Here is a 16,920-nt window from a genome sequence, read left to right on the forward strand (position 1 = left end):
TCAGAAGTACAACACATACCACCTCACTCCTGTTTAAATGGCTCTTACCAAAAAGTAAGAAATAAGTGTGATTTTGGATGTGTAGAAAATGGAGGTCTTATTGATATTATTTGGAAAGTGTATTGATGTAACTCCCATGGAATATCTTCAGGAAGTTTCTCATGAAATTTCACACTCTGGATACATATTCATTTCTGAATATATATTCAAAGGAAATGAAATAATTATCTCAAAGAGAAATCTGTACTCACATATTCACTGCATCAATGTTGACAGTAGCCTTCTGCTGCTTCTGCAAAGTCACTTCAGTCGTGACCAACTCTTTGCGACCCCATAGACAGCAACTCAACAGGCTCCCCCTTTCCCTGGGATTCTCCAGGCAAGAACACTACATGGATTGCCTTTTCCTTCTCCAATGCATGAAAGTGAAAAGTGAAAGTGAAGTCGTGTCGGCCTCTTAGCAACCCCATGGACTGCAGCCTACCAGGCTCCTCCATTCATGGGATTTTCCAGGCAAGAGTGCTGGAGTGGGTTGCCATTTCCTTCTTCATCACAGTAGCCTAGAAACAACCTATTATAGGAACAATCTAAGTATCTGTCAGCAGGTGAAGGGATTAAAACAATGCGATGTGATATATATATATATGTGTGTGTGTGTGTATATATATATATATGCGAATATTATTTAGGCATTAAAAAAGAAACAAATTCTTCCATTTGTGGCAGCATGGATGAAATTGGAGGGCCTTATGCTAGGTGAAGCAAGTTAGAGAAAGACATATACCGAATGATCTCAATTGTTAAGAATCTAAAATAAAAAGGTGGAACTCAGAAATGGCGTAGGAAAGTGTTTGCCAAGGCTTGGAGTGTGGAGGAAATAGGAATGGGTTTTTAAAAGGTTATACATTTTAACATATGAAAATTATAAGGTCTAAGGATCTAATGTATAGCATGATGACTATAACTGATAAAATTGTGTTGTATAATTGGTGATGTCTGAAAGAGTGGAACTTACCTGTGTTCTCTTCAAAAAATAAAAGGTAAACATATCAGATGATAGCTATGGTACTTAAGTTAATAGAAAGGGAAAGTCTTTTCTAATACATATGTAAATGAGGGTCAGCACTATGGCAGAGGGGTAGGTGGAAATGGCAAGTGTACTGGAGTGGGTGGCCATTTCCTCCTCCAGAGAAGCTTCCCGACCCAGGGATTGAACCATTGCCTGTATCGCCTGCATCACAGGCAGATTCTTTTGCTGCTGAGCCATTAGGGAAATACTAACAAAACTACCATAAGACCTAGAAATTCTACTATTGGGCATACATCCTGAGAAAACCATAATTCAAAAAGACACGTGTACCCCAAAATTCATTGCAACAGTGTTTACAATAGCCAGGACATGGAAGCAATGTAGACATACACTGAGAGATGAATGGATACAGAAGTTGTGGTACATCTATACAAGGGAATTTTGATTAACTTTAAGAAGCAGCAAATTTGGGTCACTAGAGCTGAGGTGGATGTACCTACAGCCTGTTATGTAGAATGAAGTAAGTCACAAATAGAAAACCAAATATTGTATGTTAATGTATATATGGAATCCAGAAAAATGGCACTGGTTAACTCGTTTTCAGGGCAGGAAGAGAGACACAGACAGAGAACATGTTTGTGGACACGACATGGGAGGAGAGGGCAAGTTGAGTTGAGAGAGTCGCATTGAAACACAGTACATTACCACGTGTAAGATGTTAGCAGACAGCTGGCGGGCAGTGGCTGTGTGACACAGGAAGCTCACCCCGTCTGTGTGATCACCTGGAGAAGCGGGGCGGGGTGCGAGTGGGGGACTCAGGAGGGAGGGGGGATATGTGCACTTCGGGCTGACTCACATGGCTGTACCACACATTTTAAAGAAGCTAATTTAAAAAACAATATATACACATATTAAATTCTCATGTTATATATTTTAAATATCTTACAGTATATTTTTCCAATTCTGCCTCAAACACTACTCTGCTTACTACTCACTATTCATGATATTTGATTTATACATGTTGTTGTCTACATATGAAAATAAAACTGCAGTATTTACTGAGAAAGGCAAAATGGAGACCTTTCTGATGCTAAATATCACTTAAGCAAAAGTATTAATAATTAAGTAGTTATTAGTGGATGATTAGCCCCTCAGCCTCGCAACCAAAAAAATAAAAATGCTAAAAAAAATAGCCCCTAGCAATGCAATCAAAAAATTGTTAAAAAAAATTGTTGGTATCTTTGTAGCATAGTGGCTTTAGGTATGAACCTTGGAGTTCTTTAGCCCTTGTACATTCTCCCATTCCACCACTTACTAGCTCTGAATCTTTAGGCAAGCCTTTTTTACTTCTCTCCATAATGCCATTCAAACTAGTGTCCACCTCACGGTGTTGCATTGGAATTAATGAAGATCATGCAAAAAACAAACAAAAAAAATTCAGGGAAAGACCAGAAGAAGATAAATGCTTGACCAATGTTTGTCACTTCACCTTTTCGTATTGTGAAGTTACAACGAGGGAGCCTTGTCAAGCAAAACAGCCATCTGGCTCTGTAAAGAAGGGCTCTGCCTCATCCAAAGGGAAGTCTGTGCTTTGCCCTTGTTTCCTGGGAGCTCCTCTCTAAACCCTTAGGCTCTTTCCTCTGAGAAAGGGTGACTAAAGGTGTCAAAGGTTGACACTGAGAAAAGTGCTGTCAGGGTCTTGGGCCAGCTTCATAGGGATGTCAACACTGTGATTTAGAGTAAAAACTTTGGGCCACGAGAATGATGTGATTCAGGATGGGGGTTTTGGTCATGCAATATCTGCTACACCTCTAGAGAGGTTTGAGCCTGAGAAGAGCTGTACAGACCCTCAGTCATTCCTTGGCGACAGAGCCCCAGTAAAAACATTGAACACAGAGCCTACAGTGAGCTCCCGTGTCTGCAAGTGCTCACTGCCGGCACATCGGTGCTGGGAGCACAGAGCTGCCCATGACACCCTGGGAAGAGGAGGCCAAGATCCATGTTTCACATTTCCTTTGATTCTCACCTATATGACTTTTCCTGGGCAGTTTTTTATCTATATCTTTTAAAAAGCTGCAATCCCCTGGATATATACCAAGAGAAAATCATACTTTGTAAAGATACATGCACCTCAGTGTTCCTTGCTTCATCAGGGCTTCCCTGGTGGCTCAAATGGTAAAGAAACTGACTGCAGTGTGGGTGACCTGGGTTCGATCTCTGGGTTTGGAAGATCCCCTAGAGGAGAGGATGGCAACCCACTCCAATCTTCTTGCCTATTATTGTCCACAGGGAAAACCCCCTGGACAGATGTGCCTGGCAGGTTACAAACCATGGGCTTGCAAAGAGTTGGGCACGAATAAGTGACTAAACATAGCAGTGTTCATTGCAGCACCGTTTACAATAGCCAGAACATGGAAGCAATGTAAATGTCCATTAACAGAGAAATGGGCAGAGAAGATGTAGTGCAGATATACAACGTAATGTTACTCAGCCATAGAAAGGAACAAAGTAATGCTAACAGAAGCAATATGAATGAACCTGGATATTGTCATACTAAGTGAAGTAAGTCAACAGAGAAAGACAAATGCATATGATATCACTTATATGGGGAATAGTAAAAAGTTGTACAAATGAACTTATTTACAAACAGGAAGAGAGTCACAATGTAGAAAATAATCTTATGGTTCCAGGGGGAAGAAGGGAGGGATGAATTTTGACATTGGGATTGACATGTATACACTAATATATATAAGATAGATAACTAATAAGGACCTACTGTATAGAACAGGAAATTCTACTCAACTCTCTGTAATGACCTACCTGAGTTCAGTTCTAATCAGTCATTCAGTTGTGTCTGACTCTTTGAGACCCCATAAACCGCAGCCACGCCAACTCCTGGAGTCTACCCAAACTCATGTCCATTGAGTCGGTGATGCCATCTAACCATTGCACCCTCTGGCATCCCCTTCTTCTCCTGCCTTCAATCTTTCCCAACATCAGGGTCTTTCCAAATGAATCAGCTCTTTGCATCGGGTGGCCAAAATACTGGAGTTTCAGCTTCAACATCAGTCCTTCCAATGGACAGCCAGGACAGATCTCCTTTAAGATGGACTGGTTGGATCTCTTGCAGTCCAAGGGACTCTCAAGAGTCTGTCCCAACACCACAGTTCAAAAGCATTAATTCTTCAGTGCTCAGCTTTCTTTATAGTCCCACATCCACATATGACTACTGGAAAAAACATAGCCTTGACTAGACTGATCTTTGTTGACAAAGTAATATCTCTGCTTTTAATATGCTGTCTAGGTTGGTCTTAACTTTGCTTCCAAGGAGTAAGCATTTTTAATTTCATGGCTGCAATCACCATCTACAGTGATTTTGGAGCCCAAAACAATAAAATCGTCCACTGTCCAGATTCCTCATTTACTTGCCATGAAGTGATGGGACCAGATGCCATGATCTTATTTTTCTGAATGTTGAGCTTTAAGCCAAATTTTTTGCTCTCCTCTTTCAACTTTCATCAAGAGGCTCTTTAGTTAGGGTTAGTTAATGCTAACCCTCTTTAGTTCTTCATTTTCTGCCAAAAGGGTGGTATCATTTGTATATCTGAAGTTATTGATATTTCCCCAGCAATCTTGATTCCACCTTGTTCTTCATCCAGTCCAGCGGTTCTCGTGATGTAGTGTGTATATAAATATGATAAGTAAGGTGACTGTATGCAACCTTGACATACTCCTTTTTCCTTTCTGGAACCTGTCGATTGCTCCATGAGAAAAGAATCTAAATAAGAGTGGATATACGTATATATATACAAGTTATTCACTGTTCAACAAACACTGACATTTATAGCATTGTAAACCAATTTAACTTCAGTAAAAATAAATAATGAATTAAAAATAAATCAAAGATCTGGAATAAACCATAACCATATGTATAACAAATTTCAGGGAGCTCTTGGAGTCCTAGCTCGTTATGGAACGCCAGAATGATCTTGGGAGATCCCCAAAATTGTAATTGCTATCTGAAGTGAATAAAGTCTTGAGGACTTTCCACTCTAAAATTTGTATCTCTCAAAGGCCCATTTCTTCATATGCATAGTCGTCATATTATCATGTTGGTCAAATGGTACTTTATCTAAGAACTCAGTAATTAACTCATATTTCATATAAGAACATGTATAGGAGTGGGGGATTCCTCAATGACTGATAACCAAGGAAAACACTGGAGACACTCATATGTTGTTGTGAAGTCCATCAAGGAGTTTGCCATCTCAGACCCTCCACCTGGGGCTGCTGGTCCTTATTCAGCTTCCTTAGTCCTTGGCTTCCTATCAGAACCACAGAGCATTCAGTACGCATGAGGCACTGGGTTACCTTAGACAAGTCAGTCTCCTTACTGGGTGCCATGGTCTAAATGCTTGTGTTCTTCCAAAATTCATATGTTGAAAACCTAATCCCCAAAGTGATGATTATAGGAGATGGGACCATTGGAAAATGATTAGGCCATGACAGCAGAGCCCACATGAATGGGTTTAGGGCTCTTGTGAAAGAGGCCTGAAATACTTGCTCATCGCTTCTATTCAGGGATATGTCCTGGACAAGGCCTCACTCCCTCAACCATGCTGGCACCCTGATTTTGAACTTCTAGCCTCCTGAACAGTGACAAATAACGTGGTTTATAAACCACCCAGTCTCTGGCATTTTATATGAGCAGCCTGCATGCACTAAAACACTGGACACGCTTAAGTGGGAAAAAAAAAATGTCAATCTTGTTTCCCTCCCAAGGTCATGAATGTGGAACACGTAGCATAGATATTCAATTCCAAATAAAGTGACACAAGATAACATATTCCATAGAATTGTACATTTCTTTCAAATTGTAGTTTTTGACATGCTCAGCTGGGAGCATATTTTCTTAGAGGTAATTAACATTTAAACCTATAGATTGTGGATTGTATGGGATCAGTTGAGAGCCTTAAGAGCAAAGAAAGAAGTTTCTCAAAATACAAGCAATTCAGCCTAAAGATGGCACCTTTACTGGGTAACCCAGTCTCCAGTCTGTCAGCCTAAAGATGAAGCATCTGGACCCTAAGGCCTGTCACCAGCTTCTCATCAGAATCCTAGCATAACTGCTGTTTGACTTGGAAAACCTATCTTCATTTCTATAGGGCTTGTTTTTCTCAATTGGAAAAGGAAAATTAGAGTAGAAAATCCTTTACCTTTCCAGAGATCATGCAAATCTCTGTATAAAATGTGATTCCAAACTGAGATTTGCTCTTTTTTCCTGAAAAGAAAATTATAGATTGGTTGAGCAGCTTCCCTGTTTGGATCTCTTATCCTTCTCCTTATCTGCTCTATTTCACAATGTATTTCTCTAGCTTACCTTTAAGAACAAGTCATTGATAGAAATAATTACTTGACTGTTATGGAATATTATTTTTATCTTTGATCTTCCATTGACAACCAGGACTTGTAGTTAAGCACACTAGTGAGAAAAACTGTTTCTAAATGTCAGTATGTCAACTTGAGAAATTTGCTGTCTGTAGTTGCCCTGTCGAGTCCAACACTTTATGACACCATGGACTGATGACCCCTTGGACTGTAGTCAGCCTGGTACCTCTGCCCATAGTGATTCTCTAAGTAACAATACTGGAGTGGTTTGACTTGCCTTGTTCCGGGGATCTTTCTGACCATGGATGGAGCCCAGGTCTCCTGTACTGCAGGTGGACTCTTTACTGTCTGAGCTGCCAGTTCTTAATAAAATGGATCTTGAAGTATACAGAACATGAGTGATTTGTCTACTTTGTTTCCTGCAACAGTGGGTTATTTTCCCAGCTAACATATACGTCCTGTTTCTATTTACCTGAACGCTATCTAGAATGCAAGTTCTCTCTAAGAAAAAGATATTAACACAAAGGGAACTTTTATCTGGAATAGCAATTAAGATTTGTCCAGTTTTCAGTTTATCCAAAATAGCGGAGACTGACTATTTGTTTTTAATTATGATTTTAACCTTAGAGAGAACAAATGGCTGGCCAATTTCTGCCATGTTTGATACTCAATAAAAAGTAACGTCAGGGTAGCTGGCGTACCCATGTAGCCCAAGTGGAACTGAATTAAAGGAGTGGGGATTGGTGTTGTCCAGATAATTAGCTATAATATAAGTCAGAATGTGGAGAAGCAGATAAAAATGGTGAGAATGAAATTAGGAAGCCATAAGGAAGAAGATGGTACTTTCATCTAGGAAAAGTAGGTAACAATTGATTAAGTAGGTGAATTTCTTTTGTACCTTTGAAGAAGTATTAGGTGTTTGTGTACAATGTAAGAATATTTGATTTGTAGGCTCTCATTAAAGTATTTTTATCTGTCATGATCAGAGAGTACAGCTAAGAAAGTGAACTCCTCTAGTGAAGTTAAGAATCTATGGTAAAAAGTAGACTCAAGTGGCAGGTTCAGAGCACTGTCTCTAGTTCTGTCCTTTTCAGCCTTTAGTCAGTGACTCAGTTATCACACTATCTGAGGACAGGAAGCTGTGAGGGCGAGTGTGTGTGGGATAAAGACCGGACATCCGGTGCTCTCCATCTAATGGGGCAACAATTAAAACAAATGCATCCACAGCTCTGTGAAAGAACGTCACTCAGTCGTGTCCGCCTTGTGACCCATGGACTACACAGTCCATGGGATTCTCTAGGCCAGAATACTGGAGTGGGTAGCCTTTCCCTCTTCCAGGGAATTTTCCCAACACAGGGTCAAACCCAGACCTCCCACATTGCAGGCAGGTATTTTATCAGGTAAGCCACGAGGGAAGCCCCCACAGTTCTAGCTCTGTAATTATGGCCAAATAATCAGGGTATGAGGGTTTGGATGGGAAGAAAAGACCTCAATGGTTTTAGTTCACTGTATGCTGTGAGAGCAGCATCAAAATTCACTGGAGTTTTACTCTGCACGAATAAAAGTCTTTCATTGAACAAACCCCTAGAGAAGGTCTGTTGGATGAAAACAATGGACAGTAGTGAAGAGCACACATGTGGACTTTGTAAATTAGGACATAAATTTTAATAGAAAAAGAGAAATGAGCTAAATTTCAAAGTTAAACACTGTACCATAATTGGGACACATGTCAAGAGGGAAAAACACAGAATGCCATATGTCCACATAACAAGGAGACCTGAGCTGTGTCAAAATCACGAAAGCCTGCTTTGTGGACGTGGTTTTTACTGAGATCTGAAAGATGTTGGGGAGCTAATGATGCAAAAGAACGAGGGTGTTCCAGGGAGAAGAAATGCCATTTATAGAGCTTTAGCCATAAGTGAGAATATAGAGTGAGAAGAACTGACATGAAGGATTGGTCAAGGTCTATTTCATTTTCTGTGTCTCTCACATCTTTGCATCTTTTCACTTGGCAGAGTTCTCTTTGATTTTTAGTGTCATGATATTCCCAGCTCTTTCTGCTCTCTTTGTTATTCTCTACCAGCACCAACAGCCACAACTCCTCAATCCACATTTTAAAGTTTCTCTTTTCCAATTCTGGACTTTTGACTCTCTTGGACTAAATGTTCTTGGTTTCTTGTTGTTTTGTAGAATGAAGACAGACTCTCCAAACTGGCATATTTGATTCTCCCAAATGCATAAAAATCCATACAAATATTTCTTCATTTTAACTCTACAATAATATATACAGTATATCATGGGAGCATAATCAGGAGTGCTACAAATGAATGGTAAAAAGTGAGCATTATTTGTGTTTTTGTCAGACTTGATTATTCACTGATACCTTATAATACTATATGTATTAATATCTCAGTTGCCTTGATCTAGCATGTCAGAGATCCTTCCTTCATAAGATGATCCTAAATGAATGGACAGATATACTGTTTTCCCTTTTTTCACATCAATATCCCGTCAACCTTTTGAAGGCTCCAAAATAAAGCCATCGCTTTTGCATCACTCCTATGGTACACTCAGATTGCTCCTAGCTTTACCTCAATCTACTGTAGCACCGTGTTGGCATCACGTCTTATTCTTCTTCACCCTACCATGCAATAGAGTAATTTGTGTATTTATATCACCCTCTCCTTCACCACAAATGGAGGGTCTGCTTCTGGAAACTAGAGACTTCTTCAAACCTCAGTTGAAGTCCTCACTGTATCCATGACATGTGACTTATTAATCTATAAGGTCAGTGAGCTTCAAAGATTCTTCATTTGTTTGTTTCCCTTCGGTAACCACTGCTACTATTCCTGCTATAGCAGGACCATTTCTTCAAATGCAATCTTACATGGAAATCTGTAAAAGAGGGGAAAATCAATGCTTTCTGGATGACAAGGGAGTGATTGTTAAATCCTGTCCAAATATCCCCTCCTTAGGTATTACTGATTGACTCTATAGAATATCTATGGCTCTGCTCAATATTGTCTGAAATCTACAATACTCACTTTATATGTCACAGTTAAGCAAGGAAAGACTTCTCAATGTCACTACCTCTGTTCTTGATGTAAAGTCCTAAATTTATGATGAAAAAAATTTTATAAGAGACAAATACATAAGATATGTGTGGTCTATTGGTGAGTGTATGTTTCCTCCAATTGCATTGTCCCCCTTATTGCCAAATTTTCCCTCAAATAAATACCATGCTCTCTGCAGGAAATATCTAGACATTGAAGGAAAGAAAGGTAACACAATAGAATTAGATGTTTTGGGCTGTAAATGGCTTAGAAAGTGCTTACGTGTTTTTTCATGGTCTTTTTTTTTTTTTTTTTAAATATTATTTTATTAGTTGGAGGCCAATCACTTTACAACATTTCAGTGGGTTTTGTCATACATTGACATGAATCAGCCATATAGTTACACGTATTCCCCATCCCGATTCCCCCTCCCACCTCCCTCCCCACCCGACTCCTCAGGGTCCTCCCAGTGCACCAGGCCCGAGCACCTGACTCATGTATCCCACCTGGGCTGGTGGTCCGTTTCACCATAGATAATATACATGCTGTTCTTTCAAAACATCCCACCCTCACGTTCTCCCCCAGAGTTCAAAAGTCTGTTCTGTACTTCTGTGTCTCTTTTTCTGTTTTGCATATAGGGTTATCGCCACCATCTATCTAAATTCCGTATATATGTGTTAGTATACTGTAATGTTCTTTATCTTTCTGGCTTACTTCACTCTGTATAATGGGCTCCAGTTTCATCCATCTCATTAGAACTGATTCAAATGAATTCTTTTTAACGGCTGAGTAATATTCCATGGTGTATATGTACCACAGCTTCCCATAAATCACAGCAAGATCTTCTATGACCCACCTCCCAGAATATTGGAAATAAAAGCAAAAATAAACAAATGGGACCTAATGAAAATTAAAAGCTTTTGCACAACAAAGGAAACTATAAGTAAGGTGAAAAGACAGCCCTCAGATTGGGAGAAAATAATAACAAATGAGGAAACAGACAAAGGATTAATCTCAAAAATATACAAGCAACTCCTGAAGCTCAATTCCAGAAAAATAAACGACCCAATCAAAAAATGGGCCAAAGAACTAAACAGACATTTCTCCAAAGAAGACATACAGATGGCTAACAAACACATGAAAAGATGCTCAACATCACTCATCATCAGAGAAATGCAAATCAAAACCACAATGAGGTACCATTACACGCCAGTCAGGATGGCTGCTATCCAAAAGTCTACAAGCAATAAATGCTGGAGAGGGTGTGGAGAAAAGGGAACCCTCTTACACTGTTGGTGGGAATGCAAACTAGTACAGCCACTATGGAAAACAGTGTGGAGATTTCTTAAAAAACTGGAAATAGAACTACCATATGACCCAGCAATACCACTTCTAGGCATACACACTGAGGAATCCAGATCTGAAAGTGACACGTGCACCCCAATGTTCATCGCAGCACTGTTTATAATAGCCAGGACATGGAAGCAACCCAGATGCCCATCAACAGATGAATGGATAAGGAAGCTGTGGTACATATACACCATGGAATATTTTCATGGTCTTTTAACTTTTGGAAGAAGAAAGTTAAAGTACAGGAAAGCTGACACTTTACATGCATGAAGGAGCCAAAGGAGGTATTCAAAGATTGCTTTAGGGGAGAGTATTCTGTCATGTTCTGAAAGGTTTGGCCATCCCAGGTAGAGGCATGGGCAGGATTCAGTAAACAATAATCCTGGCTATGAGGGAAGAGGTTCGTTTTGGTGGACACTGTTCCTGTATATGAGTGCAAGGTGTCTTTACCTGAAAGAAGATAATTTGGCTGGATTCTGCCCTGAAGAGTTGCCAGGCTTTGTTCATCTCTAGAACTATGGCCTCTAGTAATAACAGAAGAATACTCCTAATATAAAGGACAATTTAAGGAAATAGGGGAGAGAAGAAAAATGAAAATAAAAGGGAACATGAGATATTTGATCTTATGATATCAATATATACATGTGTGTGTGTGTATATATATATATATATATATATATATATATTTCGGTTCTTAAAAACACAGTGTTCTAACATCTTTTCATCCTTCACTACCCAAGTCCTTGACTCAGTATCCTTTTGCTGCTTTTCCTCCCATCTGTCTTTCTCTTCCTTCTCAATTATTCATCCCCCTTTCCTTCTGTCTTTTGATTTCCCATATTTTGTTTACTAGGAATTACTGCTAAAGCCCTAAAGATGCTGCACAACCAGCCCAGCAACATCACTGACTTCTTGGGAGAGCCAGTCAAGAGATTGGCCCTCATCCCAGGTTGTCTGGAGGCTGTTGAACAAGCTGAGCAACCCTAATCCAGTCACACTGCTCCAGTCCCAGTAGAGACTCAGTTTATTTGGAGGATTTTATAATACTGGGACCTACTAGAGCATGTTTGTAAGGCCAAATAATTACTGACTAGGACAGTTACTCTAAAAGGAAGAGAGAATGGTATCTCACTTCTCAGATAAATGTGTTTTTGAATCCAGTGTTCTGATCTCTTTGGTGTCTATGTGACCAGTTGGGCAATTGTCCAGAGACCACAGGTAGGGGAGAGATGCAAACCAGTATATCTGCCATTCAATGGTTCAGAGTGTTCATGATACATGGGTTTCCTGTGGGTCAGCTAGTAGGCATATGACTGTGGACTACTTAATTTTCTCCAGATGGTGCTTACAGAGTGAGGGAAATAGAGAGGCTGTGGTGATAACTGCGGGTGGTGAGCTGTGGGGATCAGAACATTTCCCCTGATTAAAAAGGAAACTATGGCATTGGGGATCCCCAACTTGTGAATGTCCTGGATAATCACAAGGACACCCCACAAGAGAAACACTTGTCAGTCTGGGGGAATTTCAGATCAGTCTGTCTGGACCAAGAGAAGCCTACAAGAGCACCATGTAAGCCAGTGATGTCAGAACTTTCCCATCTCGTTACCATCTACCCTGCTCCAACATGGCCCAAGGAATGAAGATCCGGAGAGGGAAAGAGAAGGATCTTGCAGAAATGGACACATTGATGCTTCCTGGTAGGTCTCCTGGGCCTCAGCAGGGGAGAGGGAAATATTGAATAGGCTGAATATGAGATGGAGTTGAAACTTGACTGAGCTGGCCTTGTGAAACCCAGAGTGATAGAATGTATGGAATAGCTGCAAGGTGGTGCAGAAAATGAGGATGCAGTGGAGTGTGGGTGAAGACAGCCACTGGAGGAGGATGAAGCCAGTTCACATTTCTATCTGCTATGGCCTCAAACTTGGTGTCCCCCAGAAATTTCATATGATGAAATCCAGATTCCCATGGTTATAGCATACATAGGTGGTGCCTTTGTGAGGTTATAGCGTGATACGGATGGAGCCTCCTCAATGAGATGAGTGCTTTTATATAAGAGACACACAGAGCTCCCGAGCCCTTCCCCCCATTTGAGGATACAATAAGAAGTGTGAGACCAGAAAGGACCCTGCATGACGACGCAGTTGAAATCTGTTTCCATTGTTATAAGACTGTGATATTTTGTTATAGCAACCCAGAAGGATTAAGACAGCATCCTAACAATCTTTAGACAGTTCAGTAAACCTCATGCTATTTGTACAAAGGTGCGAAGCACTGATCCTGTCTGATGTAACACTGTGACAGTTGGCTGACAGTTCGCAGCTGGCTTTCAGAAAGATCCCGAGGATTCAGTCTTCTTGGTAGCCTGACCAGAACCATGAACAATTGTCTAATACTTTGATCCTCATAACTTGACCCAGAATATTTTCCTGTGATTCTTACTTACTCTCTTAATGTCTTCTTTGTAATGCCAGCTTCTGCTATTTGTGACTAATTTTAACAGGAGCTTCATTCTCTCAATTGTAGCGGTGGATTTTCTTTTGATTTTCAGTTAAATGAAAATAAGAAATGTTAACAAATTACCCTCTTAGATTTTGACATCTCTACAGAGTCTGTGTTTATTTTTTTAAGAGAGGACCCATTTCTCAGAGTATGCATGAAAAAGCTGTAAATTTCAAAGAAGCTTGCTATGGGATAGATCATTAGGACCATACCAGAGCTGGATGGGATGGATGTGGATTTAGCACTTTCGCTGATTCGGCATGCCAGGATCTTGGTGTACATGTCAACTTTACGTGAATCCCTGCTCAGGCACTTGGAAAGTTTATAAAATGCAGAATGACACATATCTTCATCGCTGGACACCAGGGATTGGTATCCAGGCCAGTAAATGGGATCCTCGATCAACCGTGATCTGACTGGATCAACAATCTGAATACCCAAAAGAAAATGACTTTTATGCATTTTAATATTATTTGCTTATCTTTGTCCCTTGTAACTATAAATTAAGATTTGGGGAACACATATGAATATAAAACTCTCCAGATATGGGTTTTGGAGCCAACCTATGAGAAAACAACTAGGAATCTAAAAAGTAGAAGCAAAACTCAAGGTTAATTTTAACTTTTTCTTTTCTTCCTTCCCATTCTGATCCTTTGATTTGAGGAGAACAGAGAGAGAAGACAAGTGGAACTTGAAGAGCAGATGCCCTGGGATAATTTGAGGAAAATGCTGAGCTTGGAAATTCTGTTCTCTAGTTCTCTTACTCTTGAAAATATTTCAACCACCTGTGCCCAGGAAGGGGCAAGCTTTTGGCTGAATTGTGTGCAATGCAGGGAAGGTGGCACATGACAAAAATTGCAGTGAAATTCTGATTCCTTTACAGTAGAATCCATCACTATGAATGACTAGGCTCTTGCTTTATGTAATAGCAGTCTAGCATGTAGACGTCATGAATCTTTTTCTTACAAAATGAGATATTTCAAATCTCCTTATGCATTTCAGACTCATCAACAAAACAAGAAAGCCCTCTGCAGGGTGCTCACCTGGCTGAATCGCATCTCTAAGATTGTTTGAAGTTTGTATAATTTTTTAAAATTCTTTCTGGCACTTGATAGGATAGTATCTGAGAGGTCGTTCTCAAACCGCAGGTCATGGGCTAGATCATAGAGAGGACCATTCCAGAGGTACTGTAACCTGAGAATCCAGTTAATAAGGTCGTCATTCTAGGCAAACATAAGAAACAGTCTCATTAAAATAATGATAATTCAGTGGTTTTGGTAACATGTGATCTTTGCTCAGAGCAGCTGACCTACATGACTTCTGTTTATTCTTATGTGTACGCAGAGATTTTTGAAGGTAGTAAAAGTTGCAAATCGATAAAATGTAAGCATTGGTTCACACTTCTCTGAATTATTAAAAATCTGGGTTACTTTAGGGATTAATTCTTCAGCTGAGTACTAATTTATAGCATAAAGAATATTCTTTTTTCCTCTGAAATTCTACCACCACTGAGTGAGTTCTTTTATGTTTGTATATTTGCATGAAAGAAATCTAAGTGTTTTATAACAAGTCAGTATGTGCCTGCAGTACCTAACCCAGGAAAGAGGCATTCTGCCTGTGCCCACATCATTGTCACCCAGTGATTCCTTCATATTAATGAATCAGATGAGTCATTTGTATTGATTTTCAATTGGTAATTTGTTTTATGATATTACAACAAAGAGACTATGAAGAAGACATGACATTCCTAAACAGGCTCTCTTTCCTCAGTTGATCCCAACACGAGCCCCCAGGCTGGTATCAGAAGCCTCTGTTGTGTTGACATGTGTCCGGGCAGAAACTGGCACAGCGTTGTCTTTAGTAACAGCATCAGTGGGATTCACAATGGAGGATTTTCCCCCCAGGTTCACTACTATTAGTAGAATTGAGCATGAAAATCCCAGGGAGTTGAAGATCTCTAGTTAATATGCTTGATTTCATTATAGCCATGAACTCTTTTAGTGGTAAAAAAACAGAGAACTGAGTAGGATGAAATATTGTAATGCACATAAAGTGCTTAGTAAAATGTATGGCCATGTAGTAACTCTCAATAAACTTTAAATTCAAGCTTATTGAAAAAGCCCTCGTCCTCCTCCATTTTGAGCTTTTCCTTTACTTGATCATCCTTATTATTAATGAGCTTAACAGAGGAAAAGAATGCTGATGTCTTTAAGAAAGTTGTAGAGAGACAAGAGAGAATTTTAAGGGGGATGTATGTCAAAATATTTTAAATAATGTTAAGGCGAAGGATAATGCAGGAAATCGGAAAGGAGAGATTATAATGGTGAAAATTTGGAGCTGCCAGTAATCATTGAGGCTTGATACGTAACTTGTGTTGTCCTCAGAACAGAGGCAATCGTTGCAGGCATGAGAAGCAAAGCAATGTTTTATATGCCATTGTGGGGAAAACTTACAAATTGAAAATATAAAGTGACAGAAGAGTCATTGAGAATGACAAATGAAAGAGGTGTCAGAGGAGCAGAAGCAGAATCAGGAGAGCCTTGAAAGGCAAACGTGCTGGCTCAAGTGGTGCGGTATAGGACTCCCACATACGAATCACTAGTAACAATGAGTACTCAAAACTGGGGTATGTTTCTTACATATTCCTGAATTTTGCAATCTTATATGTTACACATGGAAGTTCCCATTCATTTCCTGTTTTTGTGCAGAATAATAGCTCAATCCTGTGTCTAATGCATCGCTTGAGCTAAACTTGTCCACATTGACAGTTTATAGATCTGTTATTTATTTTGCTACTACAGATCTTTAGTCATCCCTTGATTTCATTCATTCTTCATCAACTGATTAACATAATTTCTCTTCAGCTACTTACAGTTCCTTCACCATTTTCTGTACATAACCATTACCATTACCTCTAATAATCTGAAGCCTGGTAAGCTACATACATTCTCATTTGGTCTGGTGTAAAACCCAGGTTAAAGACTCACGTTCATCTGTTGGGCCTTTTCTCTTTCTTCTGGAGCATGGAGGGAATCGGTATGGCAGTCATTGGTGGCAATGATACACTCAGTTTTATTCTGGGAATACTTTTCATCCTGAAAGTGATCAGGCAGTTAGTCAGGGTCGTTGGACATTGAGTAGATGAACCCATCAACAGAACATTAACATGTTTGATAAACGTGTAATTTTTTAATGGGGAGGCATCACAAAATTTGAAAGTCATTCTTTTCCTAATTTTCTATATATTCTCTCTATAAAAGTGATTTTACATCTAATTTCGGACAGAGGAGCCTGCTGGGCTACAGTCAGTAGGGTTGCAAAGAGTTGGACACAACTGATGTGACTTAGAATGCATGCATGCACCTATATTCAACCATTTAATCTCCGGTTTACTGTGGGATAGAGCCAATATATTCCCTTATAAAGAGTAACGCAGTAATGACTCTGAATATCTCTGAACCCACTCACCAAAAAGCTTAGTATCCATCCCAGGTGCAGAATGCAATGTTGTTTATGGTGACAAAATGATACGTCAGAAAAACAAGGCATAAAGTTATAGGAAATACTAAGGAATGGACTAAGAATAAAAAGAATAGAGAA

General features: G+C 39.7%; 1 protein-coding gene across 1 annotated transcript in view; it reads right to left on the reverse strand.

The window, feature by feature from the left end:
- Nucleotides 1-12,298: 12,298 nt before the first annotated feature.
- Nucleotides 12,299-16,920, reverse strand: part of LOC136151237 (placental prolactin-related protein 3-like) — a 30,548-nt gene continuing 25,926 nt past the window's right edge. The window contains exons 4-7 of the mRNA XM_065912182.1: nucleotides 16,308-16,415; nucleotides 14,364-14,543; nucleotides 13,533-13,749; nucleotides 12,299-12,375 (exon numbers count right to left, since the gene is read on the reverse strand). Coding sequence (XP_065768254.1) covers nucleotides 12,299-12,375; nucleotides 13,533-13,749; nucleotides 14,364-14,543; nucleotides 16,308-16,415 — 582 coding nt within the window. The remainder of the gene's footprint in view (nucleotides 12,376-13,532; nucleotides 13,750-14,363; nucleotides 14,544-16,307; nucleotides 16,416-16,920) is intronic.

The sequence above is a fragment of the Muntiacus reevesi genome, chromosome 20 (genome assembly GCF_963930625.1).
Source record: "Muntiacus reevesi chromosome 20, mMunRee1.1, whole genome shotgun sequence".
Classification (NCBI taxonomy): domain Eukaryota; kingdom Metazoa; phylum Chordata; class Mammalia; order Artiodactyla; family Cervidae; genus Muntiacus; species Muntiacus reevesi.